We start from the raw sequence: 25322 nt of genomic DNA on the forward strand, positions 1-25322 counted from the left end.
TAAATGCTAACATTACTAAAATGAATTTTAACAATTGTATGAATTCAGTGCAGGAAGAATATAAACGTCTCATAATTTGCACATAGCAAGAACAGGAAGTAAATACAGATTGGATTAGAAGAAAATCAAAACAATTGTAATTTAGAGATTTGGAACAGAAAGCAGATCACATGGATCACCAAAGCAATGCTAAAGCACTAATATGGAGAACATGTGGTAAAGATTGATGCAAAAACAGTATGGAAAAAGAATATGCTAGTTATTAAACTAACACAATTATGGCAGGACAGCAGGCATGTGTATATGGTCCATAGACGTGATTGTGACACTTTTTACATGATTGTAACTCCCTTGCCAACCTACTTTACAGTGCATCAGATGCATAGGGAGGAAGAGGTCCATTCTGCCAGTGACTGCAGCATAAATAAACGATGCTTCCATCAAGGTTTTTTTAGGGGGATCATTGAGAATAGTAATAATAGTAATAATAATAATAATAATAATAATAATAATTTATAGTCTGCTTAATCTCGAGGAATTCAAGCAGATTGCAACAGTAAAATAAAATACAATTAAAAGAGAAATACGTTAAAAATTTCAAGATCCCCATCCCTCCCCCCAGTCATGAAAACATAATTAACACTAAAAAGAGATTAAACCAAGAAAAGACATAAAAAACTTTAATATACAATAACAATTAAAATGAAATAAGAGTTTCTAGTGGGGTCCAGATAAAATAAAGATAAAGATGGAGGATAATGGAAGAAAAAGTATGGGGGGAGGCAGATCAGCAAAGATGTTCTAGTCTGGAAAGGCCTGCAGGAAGAGATCTCTCTTAATAGCCTTCTTAAAGGAATCATAGAATCATAGAGTTGGAAGAGATCACAAGAGCCATCCAGTCCAACCCCCTGCCATGCAGGAACTCTCAGTCAAAACACACCCAACAGATGGCTATCCAGCCTCTACTACATTTTGCGGGAGTGTGTTCCATTCTTGAACTGTCCTCACTGTCAGATCTGTTAAGTAGCTGATAATACTGGCTGTTCCTTTTAAAGAGAGGACCTTGACACAACAGGTTTAATATCCTGGTGTTACAATATAATCAATGAGAACTTTAATATGGTAAGATTAATGATCCCTTGGCTAGGAGTGCAGTGCATGCATAAGCATAGCTACTGCTGAAAGATATCCATATGCTTTAAAAAACAAAAACAAAAAGGCAAATGCAGTTTCATCTGTTTTGCCATATATTCATGCCATATGAGCTCACCATAATTAGAGCTTTCCATCCAGTGCACAATATATTAAATGCATACATTTGTGTATATAGCATGTTATCCCAAAACACTAAGAATGTCCTACATGTGAGCAATGCTTATGTCAGAGATTAGTCATGTGCAAATGAACATTATTTCTAACTTTTTGTTGCATTCTTCAATATTTCTTTTAGATAGTCTTAATATCTGGGAACCAATGTGAACTGTGTTGTGGTAATGGAAGTTAGTGCCAGGAAGGAGCCATCTGAGTTTACATGGTAAATCTGGGCTGGATTAAGAAGAAATGCAGGGCATTGCTATGTGATTTTCTTAGCACCAAGGCTAATCTAACTTCATTCCTTAGCCCAAATGGTGCTTATAATATGAGAACAGTATATCTCTGCAGCATTTTGGCCGAGGAAGAAAAAGATAGAGTAATGATTTAAAAGGAATAGATGAATACCATTTTTTCCAGAACAGATCATCACTGTATTTTGAAAAGACAGCCCTTCCAATATTATATTGTATTGTATGTATAAAAGAAAAAAGAAAAAAAAAGGAAAAAACACACACAGTACAATTCACTTCCAAAAATGCCAGTCCTGGAGTTTAAAAGCCTGCAAGCAAGATGAAAGAAGCCAGGCACCAGCCTTCATGGAAACACTCCTCAGTCTGCCAGCTCTTATTTTGCAGAAATCTTTCCATTGCTAATTCTTTCCTCTTTAGGATGTCGCTAAACCATACAAGTACTCATTCTGGAAGGACAGAACAGGGTTGATTTTATAGGAACGTCTTCAGCAACAAAGGTCAGCTTCTTGAAAAGGATCAGGCTGTTATTGGGCTAGGCAAGGAGTTCCTAAAACTTCTGACTATATAAAAACATAGTATGACCTGTAGTACATGAAGAGATTCTGGCCAAAATCTTGTTGATGCACAATACTGGCAGAAGTAGTGGCAGCAATAGGGGGGAAATGTATGGGCACAATGACCATGAAGAAACCAAGGCACTGGGGAAACACACTACTCAGAGCTGAAAGATTTATCTGTTTTACCACTTGTGTGAGCCTGGAAAAAGCAGAATTGCTAGTTGTCTGACAGGATTCCATCCTCAGCGCCATTCTCTCTGACTTTTGGGGCAGAACAACATTGCTAAGCATTCCCTGCCCTTCCAAAATATGAGAAATAAGAATTTACCAAATGTGTGTTATTGTTGTGTGCCTTCAAGCCATTTCCAATGTATGGAGACACTAAGGTAATCTTTTCACTGGACTTTCTTGGCAAGATTTGTTTTGGGGGTGTGTGTGCCTTTGCCTTCCTCTGATACTGAAAGAATGTGACTAGTCCAAGGTCACCCAGTGAATTTTCATGAGTGGAGATTCAAACCCTGGTCTCCAGACTCTCATTCCAATGCTCAAAGCATTGTATTCCCTTGCTCAGTTTCAGATTACACACTATGGCGGGTTACACACCACCATTTAGTACGCGCTCCGTGCGTCCTAGGATTAGGAAGGAGCGTCCTAGGATTAGGAAGGTTCTCACCTTCCTAACCACTCCTCTCCCTAGGATGCGCGGAGCACGTACTAAATGGCAGCGCCCGTCCACATGGGCACTGCCATGTTTATGTCTTGGACGCACAGCGTCCAGACGTGGCACAGCGAAAGTGACGCCGCAAGTGCGCACCTTTTTGGCGCTCCTTTTTAGCTGTGCTGGGAAGCCTCGCGGTCTGGCCGCTGGGGCTTCTTGGCGCAGCTAATGGAGCCGGCACCAGACCGCCCGCTTTTGGGTGGTCTGTAACGCACCTATGTACTGTGCACCCTTGTTGTCTGCTGGGTTTTCATTCCAGGACACCTTGTGAATACCAAAATCTGTGGATGCTCATGTCCCATTAAATGCAGTGGTATAGTGGAATGGTGTCCCTTATATAAAATGGCAAAATCAAGATTTGCTTTTTGGATTTTTATATTTTCCCTCAATATTTTCAAACCATGGATGGTTGAATCCGTGGATAAAAAAATCCTTGGATGTGGAGGGGCAACTGTATTACCTGCAATGCAATGGCACAGGAACACAGGAGAAAGGGAAGTGGTGTTATAGGGAAGTGGAAGAGAAGGGAGTGTACCATATTTGTCTGGCTGAGCAAACAAAAATTAAGCCACATAATTTTTAACAGTTACTCCAAAGAGCTGCACTGGCATTAAAAAAAAAATTAGGGACAGTAGTAAGGTGGTTTTCCCACCAGAGGGAGTAGTATGTACATTAGCTGAATTTAGCAGAGCATCCCTTGTATATCAGAGTTTCTTCAACATTGTTACGGTCATCAAATGAATGTCAAAGAACATAATACAGTCATTTTCTTTTGTGAAACGTAATGGTTCACACTAAAAGAATTTTTATCCTAAGAACTTAAAATATCAAACCAACAGTGTTCACAGAAGAGGGGTTTTCATGTATTTTATTTCTTATTTTTTAGCTGCAGAATAAAGAACAACCATCACATCTACATTTGAATCTAGGCAGCCAGTTTCAAGGGATCCACTTACTGGATTTCCATTCTTTTATGCTCAAGAATCCTTTTTACATTAGTTTAGAATGAGGAGAAATACTTTTGAAAACTGCAGTTTCAAGGAATACTTGCATTTCAGGATTTATTCTCTTTAAAAAAAATCATCTGTTTTTTTTTTTGTTTTTTTTTTTGTTTTTTGGCAAAGAAAATGCCCTCTTTGATGCAGAAAACATGACTTTCCATGGAGAAATTTTCTGTGCATAAAATCATGTTTTTTGCATGGGAAACTTTTTCTGTGCAAAATATGCCACTTTCTGTGCAACCCACCCCACACACCTTTTTTGGCACAGAATAAACAAACTGAAAATTCCCCTCTATCTGTTCAGGATTCTGCTGCTAAGATTTCACAACACAGAGGAATCCCATTTTCATCTATTATTTGAATATTTTCAAACATTCTTTCCTTTTTTTCGTTTAGAGTGCACATCTGCAATGGAATTCTTTCCCACTGTGCAGAATAAACATATTAATTCATACTTCAGGACCGCCCTGGATTGCTGCAATTAGCTGCCATGCCAGGGATGTATACCCCCAACATAACAATCTCCTTTGCAGTTACATAGGCCTGTTACAGACTGCCAAAATAAAGCTGCTTCGGGTCTCTCTGGAGGTATGCTGTTTAAATGATGCATGCATCCTAAGAATCCGGAAGCTGCACCAAACCTGCACTTAGGAATGGAGTGTGGCTTTAGCGCGACCTCCGGACTCTTAGGACCCATGTATCATTTAAATAGCATATCCCCAAAGAGACCCGAAGCAGCTTTATTTTGGCAGTCTGTAACAGGCCATAGTCTGGGAAAGACTGGTCAGCTCTTCATAGCAACAGCTTGATAGTGCTTTGGATAACAGAGGTAGAGGATGCTGCCATTAGCAGTTGTGTTTCTTACTTATTCTGCAGAAAAGCTAACATATTTCTATGATCGACCAAATAAAATTACATTCTAAATAATTATACTAGAGTCTTTGAAAACCACAAGAGCCACATTATATATGGAGATAAATGATCTACTGGTTCATGCACTCAAAGATTATGCAATATAATCAATGGGCTGGATCGAGACTTAGGCTGTATCAGCACTGCAGAAATAATCTGGTTTGACACCACTTTAACTGCCCTGGCTCAGTGCTATGAAATCTTGGAAATTGTAGTTTGTTGTGGCACTAGAGTTCTCTGACAGAGAAGGATAAATGTCTCACAAAAGTAAAAATCTCAGAATTCCAGACTGAAGTTGTATCAAACTGGATTATTTCTGCAGTGCAGATACAGCTTAATTTATGACTTTATCACACCACCTCCGATGCCCAATTTACCTCTTCTGAATTGGGTTCAAATTCAGAAGTTGTGCTGATTTTATCACATGGACATTTTCTGCAAAATGGCTTCCTGTTGCCTCCAGTGTTGAATTCACGCTTCGTAAGTCATTTCGGTGGTCATTTTTTCTAATTCCGAAGCTTCCGATTTGGAAAAAATGGCTGCTGAAGTGACTTACAGGGTCCAAATTTAACACTGGAAGCAACAGGAAACCATTTTGAGGAAAATATCCATGTGATAAAATCAATGTAACGTCTGAATTTGAGATCAATTCAGAAGAGGTACTGTATGTCAGGCACCGGAGTTGGTGCAATAAAGTCCTTAGTTGAAGTTGGATCCTGCTGAAATCAATAAGACAAGTTAGTCATGACCAACATTGAAGTTAGTCTAAATCAAACCCACTTTCTCCACTGTATACTTTAAGATTCTTATTTCTTAAACATTAATATATTAATGCTACAGTCCAGTTTCAGGACTTCTAGAATTTCCCTTTTTTTGTTTTTTTAAAACACAAACTGTTGCACCTACAATAAAACAGATAATAGTCAAAGAACATATTGCTATCATGATAATGGTAAAAATATTGTATGCATAAGAGGGAGTTTCAAGCAACTGAGAAAGAGGCACAGCTGCTATGTTAGATGTTTCCCCAACATTGTTGCTGTCATCGATGGCACGCATGGCAAAGTAGATGGAGGTTTCATTTTCTTTTGTGAAGTTTTCTGCCTTATACTGAAAAGATTGTTTGACTCCAGCAACTTCAGGTATCAGACCAGATGTGTTCAGGGAGGTGGCACTATGAAAAGTACTGTGTATGAGTTCCAAAGGATTGGCACTCATTTTTATTTCATAACTTTTAGCTGCAAAATAAAGAGCAGAGAACACATTAGCCCATAGATATTTTTTCATGTTTCAAAAGTAAGAGTGATAACAGGGCCAGCTCAAGATATCATTGCAACCAGTTGCACCTGTTCCTGAAGATGTCTGACCTGGCCACATTAATGTGTTACGTTCACTTTGAATTACTGTAAGTCACACTATATAGTGTTTCCTCTGAAAAGTGGTCACAAAATACAGACAATTGATTAGGGTCAGTATTAGAGAGCACATTATTCCCTGGTTATATCAATTCCCAGCCTTCTCCTAGGCACAGTTTATGGTGCAAATGAAACATGCCCAACACTCCCAGAAGATGTACAACTCAAGAAAAGACAAGCAATAACACCTCGAGGGATGAAACACTCTTTCCATAGAATATTGAAGGGTAACTGGGTTGGTCATAATACGTTTCTGTTATTAATGGAATTTAAATTTTATTACCTGTCTTTTTTCCCTAATCCTCACATAGCCAAGTAGAGGAGTGGCCTCTGCCTGCATTGAAACCCCTGAATACCACCTTAACTAACAAAAGGTAACATCTGAGACAAAATATAGGCTTGTGATTCTGTCACCTTTCTTCTCCTGCATGATATTTAGAATCTTTGCCTGATGAAGAAACCAGTGATGCTTCAAAAGCTTGCATGTTGTATTTTATCATCTGAAGTTGTCCCAATAAAGGTAACACTGCTTTGTGGATTTTGTATCTTTTCATAGCAGTAATGAAATACAATTGTAGACTGTTAAAAGGAGAGAATGCTACCGTATTCTTCCCACCCTCCTTCTTTATGCAGAAAAGACAATATATATCTGTCCTTATACAAGAACCTTTCTTCAAAGCAGAATTTCACTCACCTTTTCCTACATCATAATCATTCCCAGGAGCTGTCCATGACAAAAAGAAATCATCCTTTCCATTGAATATGACCTCAAGGTCAGTGATTTTACAGGGAGGAAAGACATCTGGGGCATTGCCAGCTGGAACGCCTGTTATTTGAAAAGAACCTCCTGATGCAACCCTGCTGAAAATTTCCACATGTTCTTGGATTTCATCCTCACTAGGTTCAGGCTTTGGTGGATTCATTATTATTTCACCTAGGAGAGAAGGTTGTTTGAAAGTCAGAGTATGTGACCAAAAATGTCCAAATTTTCTCATTATTTTCCCAGTCCATATATGCATCATCTTTGATTGCTTCTGCTTCTCAGATGTCCTCTTTTGCCGAAGCTGCCATTTTTCTCACTCTAAAATATCCATTCTTAATAACAATTTTGCAAATATGCTCATCAAGTTTCCTACTTCTAGAATTGCTTATGGCAATATTCTTTTAGTTGGACCTTCCTTCAGCCTTCAGAAGAAGGTCTAGGTCCCATTTGATCTGGTCCTCATGACTACGATAATTAGAGATGATACAAACTGGAGCCAAATAATATTTGGACTGTCACTGGCTGGAGAGTCATGCATACCCATGCTATTGTCTGAAGTACACAAGATTAGAGCCAGATAAGGCCACACCCTCAATCAAAGAATGGCTAATAAAATATATGATAAGATGGAAATGGATAAGTCAACGCTTTAATCAAGGAAAAATCAATAAAGAAATATGAAGAGGGCTAGGAAGATATGAGAAACTATTGGAAATAAAAATGGGCAAAACTAGTGGGCAATAATTTATAGCTTAAAAAATTAATGAGAATGAAGAATGAGGTTTATAATAAGGAAAGTAAACAACAAGACTGAAACAGAATGAACAAATGGAGATGAATAATGGCGATAAATGGAGATAGTAAATGGATAAAATTATAGGAACCCATAAATGAGATATGATGTGTGTGTGTGTGTGTGTGTGCGCGCACATGCCACATGGGAATAAAGGTATGTTACATTCATACAATAATGGATGAAATAGAAGAACTTACAATTATATGAGAAGATGTAAGCAAGAAATAAAATAGCAATAGTGAGAGGTTGAATAGCAATGTAGTATGTAAATAAATAGAAGGATCATGAGTTACCGTTAAACTAAAGTGGATAGACTCAAACCTGTAAGAAATAAGGAAGGGAGAAGAGGGGAATTTGATTCCAAAAGAAAGGGAAGATAAGAATAAATCATGTCATGTTGAGATAGAAGAATGTAATAGATTTATTTCTGTGTTTGGATAGTTACGTTCTAATAGTAGTAGTAATAATAATAATAATAATAATAATAATAATAATAATAATAATAGATAAGGCCCTCTGTTGCTCTGGAAGATTTCAAGACATCTTTTGGGATGGGACCCACTGGCTATGTTCAACCTGCAGATTTGTATGTAGAATCAAATTTAACAAAATGCATTAAACCAGAGGCTCAGAGCTTGCCATAAGAGTGGTGGGCTCATTCATATTCAAATTTTCTGGGTCTTCTTCAGCTAAATGCCATCTATTCTTGCCATGGGGAAGGAAGACTGGGAAGAGGCCAGCAGCCTCTTTTTTTGTGCACCACAACCAACATTGGCAGAGTCCCTGTCCCAACATGTACTCAGTTTCCTTGTGAAGTGTAGACTTTCATAAAGATTTCCCTACCAGAGGAGGGGGAAAAATGTTTTCCTGAAGATCTGTACTTCACAATTTGGCAATTAATAGGCCTATTCTTTACTCTTTATTTTTTGCATTTAAAAAAAAAAACATAATGTTATTTCATAAATCCTTACCATCATCTACATAACCTGGTATATAGAGAACATGACTATTTCTGCGGGTCCGCCGGACAGTCTTGTCTTTCCCTTGAACACTCACTTTGATGTTGTATCTTCCATTTTCTTTGAAGGCTGTGAAATACCTTGAATAGATTCCATCATGCTTGAGAATATCAGCACCTGAGTTAATATACATACATATTAGAAATTAACATCTGCATCATATGTCTTACTGTTAGAACACACACTAGAGACATTTACAGCAATATCTGACGCTGTTTTCGTGGATGCAAATGAATACCAGATTCTCATTTTGGTCAAGTAGATTCATCAGCAGACTAATGTGTATAACTGTGATAGTGTTAATTTTCACAGAATTAATCAGGTCTGTAAGATGTGTGACTTGCCGAACAAAATGAAGACCACTAGCATGTTGTATGATTTGCTTGCCATGTGCTTGATAAGCCTCAAGCTTCTACTGTCTCCAAATTGTAAAGCCCAACAACTATTCGTGTCTAGGGTTCAGCATTCAGCATGGTGGCTCATTCCCTCCAACTTCTCACTCTTGTGAAAGAAATCTTATAAAGGATAAATTATAAACAAAAGACAGGCGAATTCTAAATACCACCAAATACTTTAACATAAACTTACCAGAGCCATTGTCAAGAAGCTCTAGCTCCACAGGTATTCCAGATGCTGACTCAACTCTGGCAATGACTTTTCCACCAATAATAGGTGAAAATCCTTGGGTGACCTCTGCATAAACAATGACTGGATTAGGATAGTTGTTGGCATCTCTGTTCATATAGGACTTCACAGTTACTGGAGGCACAGTGGCAGATGCTGCTCGGGTGGTGACCGTTATTGAAATGACTTGATCTGCTGAATCAGTATTCTGGATTGAATAAATCCAATCTCCTGCCTTCAAATATAAAATGGTAGATTTAGTGTTTGTAAAGAGAAATGATTCTTTTCTCCTTTTAGGTGCAGAAAAACCAAGCACCAATATTCCTCCCCTCCCTTCAGGCATAGCTGCATTTTCTTTTTCTCCACAAGACAGCCAGTTGCCTGTTTTTTTTAAAGAATCAGGCACATTCTTATTGTCTGCAGGGTTAAATATATAGGACTGTAGAGAAAGCTCAGTTTTTACCTCTGCGGTTCCAGGAATCTTGAGTCGAGCTGTTCGAAGGTTGGTGTTATCAACTGCAAAATCCGTTTTAGTGTAATTTTTGCCTTTCGGATCTGTCAGATAAATTCTTGGTGGAGATATACTCCTAGTCCATGTAACAACAAAGAAAGTGTCATTTCCCACAGTCCTATCAATGGAAACAGTGCCATACATCCAATGTTTCGGACTGATGTTTTGTCCTTTACTTTCAAGCTGTTAGGAAAAAAGCAAAAAGTGTTTGATGAAGCATATCGGTGAACATAATATATTAAACAGTTTATTTCATGTTTTGAAGAGAATGGAAACAGTAGTATATTGCCTTTGAACAATTTTGGTAGAGTATGAGGGCAGTGGAGTCACTATGGTTGGTATCACCCAGTGTGGTAACTCATGCTGTCACCGACCATTGACCTCCTCCCATTCCACACCATACAGAATCTTTACTCATGGTTTTTGTACTAATGTTACTCATTAATTGTAATTCCTGCATATCACTGATTGCCACTATAATAGTTGTGACATAAACAACTAGCAAAATTAAAATTAGACCTTTAAATGACAATATCATATGCACGGACCCTATGCATTTACATATACATAGTTTTGTGTAGTTGAATGTTATTTTTATTTTAAAATTGAATTTAAAAAAACCTGGGATCTCTCCTTTCTTCTTCCACTGAGACTCATGCCACTCATCAGCCTTTTAAGGGACACAGGCAGATGACACAGCATATTTCTGCCGAAAAACAAATGTTTCAGAAGCAGTGGTGCCACCCACTGGTGTCACACGGTTCAGTCAGCACACACACACACACACACACACACACACACACACACACACCACACACAACTCCCTTGTGATGCCACTGTATGGGCTCTACCTTTTCCCTTTCTCAAGTAAATGTTGGCAGGGTGAACCACCCAGATTATTATTTTCTCAGTCCAAATAACAAATCGTGCCCCAGGTGTCTCAGAGGGGTACAATTTACCATTTAAATGCGATTTCAGCCCCTGTTTTAGATCAGAAATAGAATTTTCTTTAAAGATACATGAGCAGCACTTCACCCATTCCTGCTTTAAAAGGTACCCTCATTGTAGTGTACGAAGGGTACTGTAGTGTACTGAGGGACAAAAACATACCAGATGTTCAGACAGAATGCTGATATGGCCATGAGAAGGTTTGTCTTGTATCTTTATGATCTTGGACTTAGTTGCCCTGTTGCAGTTACATCAGTACCCTAAAATATTTCAAAACTGAACATACTTGATCTATTGAACAGTTACATACTCCAGATTTGAAGAATGCAGCACCATAGCATATTTCAATGATGTTTTCAGGTTATACATTAAGATGTTTGTTTAGCATGGTGCATGATAATGATATGAAAAAGTGGAACAATCTCTGACCAAATGCAATCAGTGATTAGAGGCTGAAACTGGAAGGCCCAACTATTATTCTACAAACAAAGAAAAGTAAGTGTGCAGTCAGAAATTTAAAGTTATACTGGATCAGCTTTACAGTACTACTGAACAAGACAGCTTTGATCCTTGACCAGGTCGTCTGTCTCTTAATTTTGGCAAATGCCAACCATTGAGGTCCAGACAAGACTGGGATCATGGCACTGAAGAAATTTGTATTAATCTTTTTCCACTGTGCCATTTTCCTGATACATACCTTTCCTGAATTTGCTTTTTGCTAGGGAAAAGAGAAAAGTGTATAGTCCAGTTATACATAAAACTGAACTTGGGCCTGCAAATTCTGCAATTTTTGCAATGTTATTTCAGCTCTACCTAAACAATATACCTTTGTTCTTCCTCTCTCTCCTCCTGTGAATTTCTTATGACTTTATCCTTGTACACCAGCAGCAAAACGTAGATTGTAGAATTGATTTCCCTGTGTATGCTTTTAAAATTTTGTTAAGGGCCTATCCATATTAGGCAAAGTGTTGCTTAATGTCAGACATTCCCAAAGTTAGCATTTCAGACTACGGATCCCTGAATCTCCCCTCAGGCTGGCTGAAAAATTCTAGTTGTCATTCAGAAAATTAACTTTTCCAAGCTGGGCATTAAGCTACAACCATCACCAACATCACCAACCCCAAATCTTTGCACACCAGACCTGAAGAGATTGTAGACTGATGCTTCCACTTCCTGATGAAATCCCACTGAAAGCATCTATGAGGCTGTTGGAATCCACACTGTCAGTGGCAGAAAATTTCAAACCTCCTGAAACATGATTGACAGAAGAATTAGAATAATCTTCCAGTTGGAAGCAAATCTGACATATATTTCTAGTGTGCCTTGTTGTAGGACAAAGAAGGGGAAAGTACAGCCCTGAGTTTCCCAAATGTCCCCTCAGTTTTTTACCTCAAAAATGTTTTGACTCAAAACAAGCTTAAGGGTTATAAAGGTGGGGTTTTCTCAATTTTGGACCCTCCCACATGCTTCTAAGCAGTGTAGGGCTTTATTTCACAATAAAGTATTGTTGTTGTTGTTGTTGTTGTTTAAAAAAACTGAGGGTTGGGAGGATGGCAGGGGTGTGCAGAGCAGGGATGTTGATGGTATTGAACACTGCTGAGGGGTTCAAAATAACCAGCAGGGACACACTTCCCCTGGCAATGTTCAGGTGAATATCACCCACTAAGATGACCATAGAGGCATACAGAAAAATGAAGATTTCATCCTAGTCTATAATTGTTAAAGTCTAAGGGGTCCAGGGAAGGCTTTTTAAGAAGCGATCACTCTTCTTAAAGGAAAGAGAAGTGCCATTGTTTGTTACAAGGGTATGTTTTATACAAAGCATAAATCTCATTGAAAAGAAGAAAATCAACTGCTGGTCCAAAATTCATTTTCAAATAAAACACCTCTTGAAAGTTTACAAGCAGTGTATGTGGTCAATGGCATTTCATTTTGCTGGTGTTGGTGTTTTTTGTCCCCGGCATCTATATGAGACAGACTATCCAGTTAATTATCATGGTTGCTAGGACTGATTTTATGGGTTGAACAACTAGCAGGGAAATTGTGTAGCTAGAAATAGCTTAGCAAAGCTGGGACCTGCAGCAACATCTTATTGGGAGTGACTGGCTGCAAGTATGTCGTGCAGATGAGTAAAACTGCTTCTTCCACTTATTGCCTTACCTGTCATGTCTGACAACATTTCTAGTTCTTTTGCAGCACTTGGCCCCAAAGCAATTGTGTGGATTACAGATCCACTGCTTCGAACTTTAGCAAAACAAGAGCTTACTCCTGAATCTTCTCCATCTGTTAAGAGCACAATTTCACAGCCTTCTGTACTTGCATATTTTTTTAAGAATACCTAGATTAAAAAGAATATTTACAATTTTAGCAACAATGTTAAATAAAATATGTAGGTACAACAGCGAGAAGCTTGTACAGTCAACCTCCATTCTTGAGGTCCGCAGTTTTGAATAGTCATGGAGGGATGACCTCTGTTATTATCAGTCGGGTGCACCCCGTGCGCACGTGCCCCTTTCAAGCCCATGGGGCTTGAATATTGGCGAGTCTTCATTTTCGCAGGGGGTATGGGACGGATCCCCTGCAAAAACAGAGGGCCGATAGTAATGTGCAGAACTGTACAAGAGTGGCATGTTTTGTTGTGGCAGGAAATATTTGTGAAATAATTTCCAAAATGTCCCAGAAGCCAAGTTAGGTGAGATGGATGCAATATCCAACTGAAGCAGCATATATTGTCACTAGTGTTTATAGCAATTTATTAAGGAACTAACACTATGTACTGCTTCTCATGTTTGGAGTTAGAGAATCAAAGGCTGGATGATACCTAAGACACCAAGACTAGCATAGATAAGATAAGATGTCCCTTAGTTTTTCTTTGTCTTTAATACTCTTTCACTGACCCATTACACAAGAGTGTCAGAAGCAACACATTTAAACCTAAAACATCTTTCTATTACTATATATTTTTCTCATTCATTGGCTTCACCCTTTTGGCTACTGACTTTTAACAGAAATAGAAAGAGGTTTTCACAATGGTAATAAGGGACAATCAAAATTCATGACACACAGTGAACCCTTGGTATCCACTGGGGTTAGGTTCCAGGACCCTGCATGGATACCAAAATCAAATGGCAAAATTCAAAGTTTGCTATTTGGAATTTATACTTTTTTTTGGGGGGGGGGGATTTCTATCCATGGATGCTTGAATCTCTGGATAAAGAATCCGTGGGTACAAAAGACTGACTGTATAGTGTTGACAACCAGGAAGTAACTTCTAAAACAAGTTTGTGTTCTACCTAAATACCAAATGAAAGAAATGATTTCAATTAATTTAGCTATGTATTTCTCTATAAAATTAACATACCGTCCACCTTCATTAATTACATGGTGCACACATTTCTGTGCCAGTGCAGTGTAATGGTTTGAATATTGTATTAGGACTCTGAGAGATTAGGGTATGAATTCCTGCTTGGCCATGGCCACCCAAAAGATGATCTTCGGCAGGTCACACACTCTCAGCCACAAAGGAAGGCAACATCAACCTCCCCTCTGAACAAATCTTGGCAAGAGAACCCCATGATAGTGTTGCTGGTTGGAAACAACTTGAAGGCACATAAAAACAACAATACATTTCTGTCTTTATGAAGCGTCTATACCCCAAACTATAGAATTATTAATATGTTTTTACATCTTGCTCCCTCTATATAAAAGGAAAAGCATTCCAGTTCTCAAATAGGGGACATCCCTTATAATAGGGAGCACCTGCCAGTCCTATCAGTGTCAAGCTTTGCAGTTCTGGAATAAGGGACATCTCTTAAAATTAGGAACCCCTGGAAACTCTGGTTGGGTGTCATATTCCTTTCAATGAATGCTCCCTACAAACCAATGAAGGTATGTAGGTATGAAGTAGGAGAGCTAGTGTGGTGTATTGGTTTGAACCTTGGACTACGACACTGGAGATCAGTGTTTGATTCCCCTCTTGAGTGTAACAACCCCCTGGGTGACCTTGGGCAAATCACACTCTCTCAGCCTCAGGTGATGACAATGGCAAACCCCTTGTGAAGAAACTTTCCAGGAAAACTCCATAATAGGTTCACCTTAGGGTCACCATGAGTCAAAAATGTCTTGGAGGCACACAACAACAAAAACAGGTATGAAGGAAGTGCTAGGCAGATTTGGCTTCAAGGCTTAGGGAACTGGAGGGGAACAGAATGCATCTGAGGAGATTCAGACAGGGTTTCAGATAGGTAGGGACTGAGTTTGAGACAGGGTTTGAACCAGGCACCAACACAGCATTGAGCTAACTGAGAAGCTTATCACACCCATTTTCCCCCATTATGGGCAGGGGAAGGAGCCACTCGGGGCCACGCATGTCTGAGGAAAAATGCATTTTACCACACCTCAAAGTGTTCTCAAAATGACCCCATTCCATCGCCCGGTGCCAAGCTGTTCCCATTCAGGACCGAGGCACGTCCTTTGCTTCGGTCAGAAGTCTTCTGACCGAAGCAAAGGATGCACTTCAGTTCTGAATGGGAACGGCTTGGCACTGGGTGACGGAATGGGGCCATTTTGAGGACATTTTGAGGTGTGGTAAAATACGTTTTTCTTCAGACTCGCGCGGTTCTGAGCAGTCCCTTCCAGTGCCCATAATGGGGGGAAATGGGTGCGATAAGCTTCCAGAGTTCTCTGACAAAGAGGGCTAAATATCTTTTAAAAACTACAGATTTCAGAATTCCTTAGCAGCGAGCCATGACAGTTAAAGCGGTGTCAAACTGCATTAATTCTGCAGTGCAGATGTTAACAGAGTTTTGAGTTTGAAGAAAAAGAAAGAGAACTGCATATGATACCGGGACCCTAAAGAACAGAATATAGTGGTTTATTATATTCTTACACAGTATTTAATAAATCTGTTTGTTGCTTTTTAAAAAAATCTATCTCTGGCCTTCTATTAAGCCTGAATAGGAATCAAGCCACTCATGCCAATATGAACCAGACACAGCAGCACAGCCACAGGTCCATATTTAAGGTGTCACCCTGAGGTCCAAGTACTCAATCCAGGAAGAGATTTTAAGAGGGGAACAAGGGCAGGGTGAGAGGCAAGATCCCAAGGGTTGGAACTGCAGGGCCAACCTGGATAAAGGAATTTGTTACGGCAGGTACGTTTATAAACCAATTTTCCAAGATCTCAACAAAACTGAAGAAATAAACTAAGCAGAAACATGAGAAATCAAAATAATTGGATTTTTTCCTCCCACCTGAAATCCTCTTTCCACTCCAGCACATATGTTAGTTCCTCCATTTGCTGCAACGGGGAGATAGGTACTAAGAGTTTTGCGCACACTGTCACTGACAATCTGTTTTAAACTGGTCTTAATGGTTGCTGCATTATTGAATGTGACAATTCCAACCCAGGAACCATTTTCAATGATCTGTATGAGGAATGTTTCTGCAGCTTGTTTCATCCGAACAATACGATTATGCTGCATTTGAAGACAGGGGTGGGAGAGAGAAGCAGAATTGTTAATGCATTCCAGGAAAGACAAAAATGAAATGAGAATTACTAAAAAGGATTTTAATTTCGGGAGGGGGAGGGTTGATATTTTTCCATTAATAAAGTATAGATGCATCCATAAAATATATGTCTGTCCTAAATAATTTTGTCTGTCTTATGGGAAGTACACAACAACACAGTTCCTTGGAACTGAGTTTATTCCATAGATAGTGGACCTGAGTAATATTAATTCTGTAATACAGTCTTCCCTTCCCTTACGTGGGGATTCATTCTGCATCCCCCCATGTAAGGGAGAAATTACGTATGCTCATGTCCCATTGAAAATAATGGTGCACGTGCATGCAGCACCATGCGCCACGCATGCCACAGGCATGCTTGCCATTCATTACATTGTGCCGCAGCTTCAGCATATGCTGAAAGCCATGGAAGGGAAGCCCACGTATGGCGTGGGCTCACTGTATATGTTTCTTTTGCTTTATAAATTGCTATATATTATCTTCAAGAAAAAATACCTAGTCTGGTGCACGCAAGATATATTTAGCTATATCCCCTATTATTCTTGACCATTTAACATGTTGGCTAGGCATCATGGGACTTGTCATCCAAAAATATCAAGAAGATACGTGTTGGGAAAGGCATGCCTAGAATTAGTTAGTTAGTTAGTTTTGAAAATGTTTTGCTTTTCAGTTGGATGATTCCCATGTATATTAGGGAATACGTTTTGTAAGTTATTCAAATTACAGAGTCATCAAAATACCTCCAATTCTTAACCATTTTTCAACTTTTCCTGACCCTTTCTGCTTATTATGGAAATTTCCTTAACACTGCATGTGGCTCTGATGGCACTACATTGGAAAAGTGGAGAATAGCCATGTTGCTGTGTTGCTGAAGAGTGTTAAAAGGAGTTGGAGGGTGGACCATGGATGAATTTTCCACCCTCAGACAAAAGGAGTTAATGATATGATAGGCCACTGCTGGGCAATGCTGAACACCTTCCAGCAGTTACATTAACTATGGCTTTTCTTTGGAAGGCTAGATCTGATCATAATAATCTAGGGCCTGTTACAGACTGCCAAAATAAAGCTGCTTCGGGTCTCTTTGGAGGTATGCTATTTAAATGATGCATAGGTCCTAAGAGTCCGGAGGTCGCACCACAGCCACACTCCATTCCTAAGCACTGGAGTGCAGCTTTGGTGCAGCTTCTGGATTCTTAGGATGCATGCATCATTTAAATAGCATACCTCCAAAGAGACCCCAAGCAGCTTTATTTTGGCAGTCTGTAACAGGCCTAGGTCTCATTAATGTCTTTGGTTGAACTAATATAACACACTTTATGCAAAAGTGGAAGAAAGACTTACCCCATCCATACTTCCAGAAACATCTAATACTAGACACACAACTCTTTCCTGCATTTGCAGCAAGGAGATAATGGGGTCAGGGGAAGGAGCACCTCTTGAAGAAGAACTGGCAAAGTCAGCAGAGTCCATAATTATTTCCCATGTGCTTTTAAAGTTGCACATTTTGTTCTGCATGTTTGGTGCTTTAACATTATGGTTACTCTTGTCACAGAACTGAGTAACCTAGATAAAAGATAAGAAGAACAGGTTAGGCCTAGACCTTCTCTGGCAATCCCTACAGCCATCCCTACTTTATGGCGCAGTGGTTAAATGCCTGTACTGCAGCCATTCACTCGAAACCACAAGGTTGCGAGTTCAAGACCAGCAAAAGGGCCCAAGCTCGACTCAGGCTTGCATCCTTCCAAGGTCGCTAAAATGAGTACCCAGACTGTTGGGGGCAAATTAGCTTACTTGCTAATTAGCTTACTTGCTGTTCACCGCTATGATCTTTGGAATAGCGGTATATAAATAAAACAAATTATTATAAAACAGAACTGGTCAAGATTTGACTCCTTGGGGCCTGAGTATAACTGCTTGACCCCCTCTACCCCTTGTATACCCCGAGCACACCCATTTCTTCCCCAGCCCCAAATTGTTGATCAAGTCTTGTAGGTAACTGATGGGCCATCATTCTGACCTGTTTTGGCCCATGGGCCTCTATTTGCAAAACTGTAAGTGATGACATTTGAGGGGTAGGTGTAGGCCTCCAAGGTCCCAAGCCTCTACAAACTATCTACCTTTTTGGAATTTGATGCAAATAGGGAATTTTTTGCTACAAGAAGATCAGAGAAACTCTGTCAAATGTTATTCTTGTGATACTTCATCTTCAGTCTCTTAAAAATGGTGAGTGCCATCTGTCAAATATAATAGCAAATGTCTCTCAAGCGTTTGTTCTAACTTATCTACTAATCTGAAAGTCTGCAAAGAACAGTTTCCCATTTTGTGATCCAGTTTTCATTAAATACAGTGTGTAACCAAAATAGCAATATCCATTCCAATGAAGTTGATCATGCTGACAGATGGAGGAGGAGGAGGACAAAACAGAGAAGTAGGAAGAGAAAATGGAACAGAGTATCTGAAACTTTGAACAGGAGCATTTAATAATGAAACACATAAAATTTTTAGAAATTTTGTGCATGAAACAAAGTTTGTGTACACTGAATCATCAGAAAGCAAAGATGTCACTATCTCAGCGACTCATGTGAACAATTTTGGATATGGGATATTTAACCTGTATCAGCTTCAGAGAATAGAAATGATGTTCAAATTAAAGTAGGATGAAAATTAAATAGCGGGAAGAAAAGAGAAGATGAAAGTCTGGAAAAGAAGGAAACATAAGAGAAATGAGAGATAACAGACATAAACTAATACTGAAGACATTTTGGCAACTGTAATTTTGTGAGACATTTGGCCTTCTCTATCAGAAAGCTCTGGTGCCACAACAAACTACAAACTCCAGAATTCCATAGCATTGAGTCACATGGCAGTTAAAGTAGTGTCAGACTGGATTATTCCTGCAGTGTGTATGCAGACATTGTGTTAGCTGCAGGACACTGCTTCATTCTTCTAAAATTTGGCAAAATTTAAATTGATAATATTTTTAAAGATGGACATTGCATAAAATAAATCATATAGCCTCTTCTTTGATGTTTTAGCAGTACTTACTGAAGAGAGATCTTGGTTGTACATTATAGATGCTGGAGCAGTTTGCTTTTTGTCTGGAATAAACATACATTCCGACTTATAGAGATGAGTGTCTTGTTGTATTTCACATTTTTTGATATCTCCTGTCTTAGTTCGGAATAAATATTGACCAGTGATATCAGATGAGCATCTGAACAATGTTAGAAATAAATAGTTGGCTAGTCAAAAAATGATAACACTCTCTCATAGCACTTCTATTAAAATGGGATCCATTTTCAACTGGCAGGTTAGATAATCCTTGCTAGACAAACCTTTTACTCCCAAAACACTAAAAATGCTAGATGACAGAACTCTTGGCAGGTGGGATTATTCAGTTGTGAAGATTTTATGCAGAAGTTGTGGATAATCTCTGGCAAAAAGTAGTGATAGAGATGCCTGTTTTAGTATAAATCAAATTGTTGAAGACAATGATATCCTAATGCATTTATTAGAGCTGTGATCAGAGATCCTTGAGGCAGGAATGACTCTTTGTGATACTACTTTTATCTTTACTGGTTGCAAATTTTTGACTGAAAAAGAATTAAAATGAGACTTCATGTTTATGTTACACTGAATATCCAGTGGCTGTGGACTGATTCAATCATTTGATTATTTTAAGGGGGGGGGGGGAATAACCAGACATCTCTATATAATGGTAAATCTTCTGAAAAATCACTCACCCCACATCTAAATCAACAAGCCCAAGTCAAGCATATCTTTTAAAACACTCATCTTGGTTGAAGACACACTAATTCATTCATACCTTGTTGCTTCAGCCTTGTATTTTCCAGTGGTATAGAAAGGTGCATCATTGTTATATTCATCAAAAACACCCCATCTGAGATGAGCCCATTCGTGGACAAATACTCTGCCTGTAGAAAGCACAGAAATGATCCTAGCTGTGACACATGAGATTTACAATACATTTTTAAAATTAAAATAGTTATTATTTATTATTCATTTAATTTAATTTCATTAAGTTTTTAAGTTATTGAGAGCCAGCACAGAGTAATGGTTTGAGCATTGGATTATAATTCTGGAGACCAGGGTTCAGCCACGAACTCCTGCTTGGTGACCCTGGGCAAGTCACACTCTCTCAGACAAAGGCAAAACCTCTCTGAACAAATCTTGCTCCCTCCCCAATATATGATAGATTTACCTTAGAGTCTCTATAAGTCCGAAATGACTTGAAGGCACACAATAACAACAATTAAGTTATTACGAGATTTCTCTCAAGGGAGACTAAGGTCAACATTAGAAATAACAAACATAGAATAAAAGGATTGCCCAATGTTTTGGAATGGTGATTCCTAGACCTCTGTTCTGAAAAGCTAACTGAATGTTAAATTAGCTTTCCTTGTCTTTAGACGTGTTAAATGTTTTAATATGAAGGAATGCTACAGAAATGACAATACACTGATTGGAAAAATATACTTTAACCCCATGCATGGCAAGCTTAACTCTTTTAAGACAGTAATAAAATAGCTATTTGATTTGAATTATGAAGTACTACCTCTAGATCCATAAACACGGAGCAAACTGGTATTTGTCAGGAAATTAGGGGTGAAGTGGATGTACCGTCCCGGTTCTCCACACCCTCCATATTGCAAGGTGTAGGGTTCATCACCATATTTCAGGAAAGGATTGGCCACAATGACATCAGCCTAAAATAAAATTGAAACTGGTTGAAAGATTACCTAAGAAAAATGACAAATAACATTTCATGTTGATGTTATATGGCAATTTAACTACAACAAAAACCTAGAATTTTGTTCTGTGCAGGAATGCACAGATATTTGTCTTGCAATATGCATATTATTAGAAAGTTTTATCTCATGTAGAAATATTCTAAAGAAGCTGGAATCCAATCCTTCATTTTGGCAAATGTGTAATCCATATGACTTGTACCATAATATTATACAGATTAATTTAGATATGCACCAAATTGTGTTCAGTTGAGTATATGGAAGATTGCAGCTTACCTGTCAGTGAATGTGTGAGTATGTATGTATAGTCACAGTGACAGAACAAAAAAGGATCAGGCAAAGGATGCAAGTAGCTGAGTATCTGGTTTCAGACAGTGGCTACCAAGATATTTTCAGGAAACCCCCAAAAAGTACGTAAACACAACAACTATTTCCAACTGCTCCCAGCCCCCCCCCCCCCCCAACTGGTATTCATAAGTATATCACCTCTGTATCTGGAAGTTGCATGTTGTTATTACTAAATGAATTGGTCTTAAGAACTTTCCTATAACATCAATAAGAACATTAAACTGTGTATGGCCCAAATTTGTGCAAGTTTATCAGAAGACAGCCCCATTGTACTTAGAAGAAATTACTTTCACTGTGTATACAGGGGGATTGTATCCCCATGGTTTTTTTCAAAACAGAAGAAACACATTTACATTTTAAAATATATTCTACACTCACATTGTCATAGGATTCTCTTGTTACTCTTTTATATTCTGGTTTTTGTGTCCAACTCAAAGGAATTACAATTTTTACAGTCTTGAAATGAAACCTTTGCTTTGTAGCACTGAAGAGATAAGGCGAAGCCTCTTTAACCATATCCTAACAGGAAAAGAAAAGAAAAAGCATATTATATGTTTTAAAGATGTGTTCAGTTAGTCTCAGATTTGCATATCATGCTTAGAGAACTTGCAATTTTGTTTATCTGTAAAGTACAGGAATGAAAGCAATATATAAAAATATACAGCACTGACAATCATACTGTTAACATAGGAGATCATTGCATTAACAAATAATACAACTGATCCCCGATGGGATACAGTCATGTTTTGGGTTGTTAGCAGGTATTATTATTATTATTATTATTATTATTATTATTATTATTATGCTTTATTATTATGCTACTGGGTCTGATAACACCCAGCAGCAAACTGAAATGCAAGTGTATCCCATCAGGGATCAGTCACATTATTTGTTCATGTGAAACAAGTCTATATTGTGCAACTTGAGTGCTAGCATGCACAACTAACTCTGTCTCCTGAAAAAGGAACATTGACATTATGTACAAAGTTAACGGTTGGGCACATGCACACATGTCAGTCTAAATCCTATTATTCATTCCAACCAAATTATGCTATTTTCAATTAATAAATTTTTCATTAGTGTTGACTCACTCTTAGCCAATTGATTCAAGGGATCTAGTCCAGCTGAGATAAGCAGTAGCATTTAGTACATTATCTAGACTTTAGAGGAACAGAAAAATTTGAAGTGAGATGCTTGTACATCTTTTTTTCAAAGTGGTGGTGGTGGTGAGGAAAGGTAGATGGTATATCAAAGCAATTGTGTTACTCCATCACTAGATATGAAGCTAAAATTTATCATTCGGAAGTCTTTTCAAGGTCTTTCTCTGTTTGCTACTGGTTAGAGGTGGGGAAAGTCCCCCTTGGTCGTGACACCCCATTTGTCCAGAAAATCATGCCCAGCATGTACTCTGATGTTTTTCTAGCAGCAGGTTAAGACCTTTCTTCAACTTTGTTGATTTCACCAGTGCTTTTTGTTGCTAATTTTTTATCTGCCATTTCTTAAATTCAATGACATATAGCAGGGACAGTAATTGTGTCACTGTCCATATGTTCTATGGCTCTAACTCTGATCAGCCCTATCAAACAGAGCCAGTGGTGAGGAACAGTGGAAAGTCCAGCCCAACATCATTCTGCAGGGCTGCAAGATTCTCATCCTGGTCTAAATCCAGTTGTTAGTGCCAAATACAGTAGGGTCCTCTGTTCAATGGGAATCTGGTAAATCATCACTTGTGTAAATTCATCACTTGTGTTAGGTGTTCTGGTGACACAGTGGTTAAATGCCAGTACTGCAGCCACAACATTGTATGTTTGATCCTAGAGGAGGACTCCAAGATCCACTCACCTTCTATCCTTTTGTAGGTCAGTAAAATGATTACCCACCTTGTTGCAGGCAATTGGCTTACACATTGTAAACTGCTTAAGGAGTGCTAGTTCTCTGATAAGTGGTAGAAATATACTTGCTATTGCTATTGCTATTGCTGTACTGATTCAGCAGGTCTATTTACAATTGGAATTGGATTTTGCCTATTGTTGTTGGATAGATTAGTTGAACTTTAATCCAATTGAAATCAAATACAGCTCACCCGCGTTATAGGTGGGTGCCCCATACATGGCTTCCAGCATATGCTGGAAGCCATGCCAGAAAAACTCCTTTCGTGCCCCAGAAGGAGTAATGGGGTGCACCGCATGCACGAGCCCCATTACTTCTAACGGGGCTTGAGCATACACATTTTCCCCTTTACCCGGGGGGAGGGGAGTCCAGAACGGATCCCTGCATAAGACAAGGGTGCACTGTTCATGTTTAAAGGATAATTCACAATAAAAAACATATAGTCTAGGAACTGATTATTACTTTAGACATTTGAAAGGGGCTGTGTTTTTGTATATTTCTCCTTCATGTATACCCCAAAATAGTCAACCACTTTCTGTTTGACTTGGTTAACCCGAAATGTATTGTCAACATAGCCCAATATGTTCTGATTAGTGGCGTGTGTGTGTGTGTGTGTGTGTGTGTGTGTGTGTGTATATATATATATATATACATACAGACAATTGACAAATTTTATTTTAAGACACAGTTAAAACAAGAGAACAGGATGCTGATCTTCAGGAGTTTTGTTGTTTCTTTGATGTAAACACCACCCATCTCTATTTCCAGTGTTCAGCCTATGAGTGGCTTTGCTTATGTGGCCATAAACAGTAAGGCTGTAGCTGGGGGAAAGCCGTGGGGGCGGGTGGGGTGAGGGACCTAACCTCCAAATAAAAATTCTGCCTCCCCATTGAAATTTTCCTTCACTCTGAAACTTCTAGTGTTGCAGTAAGCTAAAACATCAGTTGAGCATTTAGAAAAAAAAGTTTAGGCATCCAAAGAAAATGCAAACTGACCAAGGGAATGCAAAACAATGAATAGAAGAGGACTCAATGTGAACAATTTTCACTTGGTAGAATGTGATTCATATGCAAGGCTAGAAAATTGGGGACTGAAGGAAAATTTCATTGGGGAGAGGGAAGAATTCTTATGGTAGGAGTAATGTCCTCTTTTTGTCTCCCTCCCTCCCCTACACCCCTGCAGAAGAGGTTCAGTTTAACGTACTGGGCTCAAAAGCTCAAAAACAATTTGGACAAAAACCTTAAGTACTTAAGTAACCTAAAAGCTACTGAGGACTAGTCATGCTCAGTGGCCATGCAACTCTACTGACTGGCTTTGCAGTAAAAAGTAGAAAATTGTGTGGGAAGTGGAATGGTTCTTAAACATTGGTTCTCCAGGTGTTTGGGCTTTAAGTCCCAGAAGCCACAGCCAACGATTGGGGAGTGGAAGTCCAAAACACCTCAAGATCCAGAGTCTGAGATCCACTGGAACAGAGTACAATATCTTGAAAAAGGTCCTGATGAATGGAATGGAAAAATGAACAGGATAACTCCATGTTGCAACAACTTGTTAAGGTCCATTTGTATTCTTGAATGAGTCTTTGGGATCAGGGGGGATTTCCATTAGCAGTGGCTGCACAGATCCCTATGGTGATAGAATGTCCCACCCTCTGACAGCATATCATAATTTGGCAAGGTTAAATTGCTAAATTAACATACTTTTAAAAGTAAAATTCTTACCTTGATGTTGTCTATGATTTTGATATCTTCAGATAATCCAGGGTTAATTGCAATAACAATGTCTTCAAACCCACCATTGTTGAGCTTTACAAGGGTCCCATTCACCCCATGCAAGAGCACGGACACCATTACAAGATGCCATGGATTCAGCAACATCTTTGCTTTTGCCATTTACCCCAGTTCGCTGACAGAAACAATGAAAGAGAAGAGTTATTTGTGCAAGTGTTTATATAAGTACAGAA

General features: G+C 38.7%; 1 protein-coding gene across 1 annotated transcript; it reads right to left on the reverse strand.

Annotated features, from left to right (window-relative positions):
* Window positions 1–5428: 5428 nt before the first annotated feature.
* On the reverse strand, window positions 5429–25236 carry LOC149283434 (calcium-activated chloride channel regulator 1-like). The gene is made up of 14 exons (XM_089497529.1): window positions 25081–25236; window positions 21851–21991; window positions 20932–21082; window positions 20182–20290; window positions 19401–19569; window positions 17697–17918; window positions 16082–16306; window positions 12990–13167; window positions 11971–12077; window positions 9834–10064; window positions 9335–9605; window positions 8699–8863; window positions 6863–7102; window positions 5429–5991 (listed from the first exon to the last, which is right to left on the reverse strand). The coding sequence occupies exons 1-14, from the start codon at window positions 25234–25236 to the stop codon at window positions 5588–5590; spliced, it is 2769 nt and encodes a 922-aa protein (XP_089353655.1). The 3' UTR covers window positions 5429–5587.
* Window positions 25237–25322: the final 86 nt, after the last annotated feature.

Source organism: Sceloporus occidentalis, unplaced genomic scaffold (assembly GCF_023333645.1).
Source record: "Sceloporus occidentalis isolate IW3139 unplaced genomic scaffold, rSceOcc1.0.p SCAF_104, whole genome shotgun sequence".
NCBI lineage: Eukaryota > Metazoa > Chordata > Lepidosauria > Squamata > Phrynosomatidae > Sceloporus > Sceloporus occidentalis.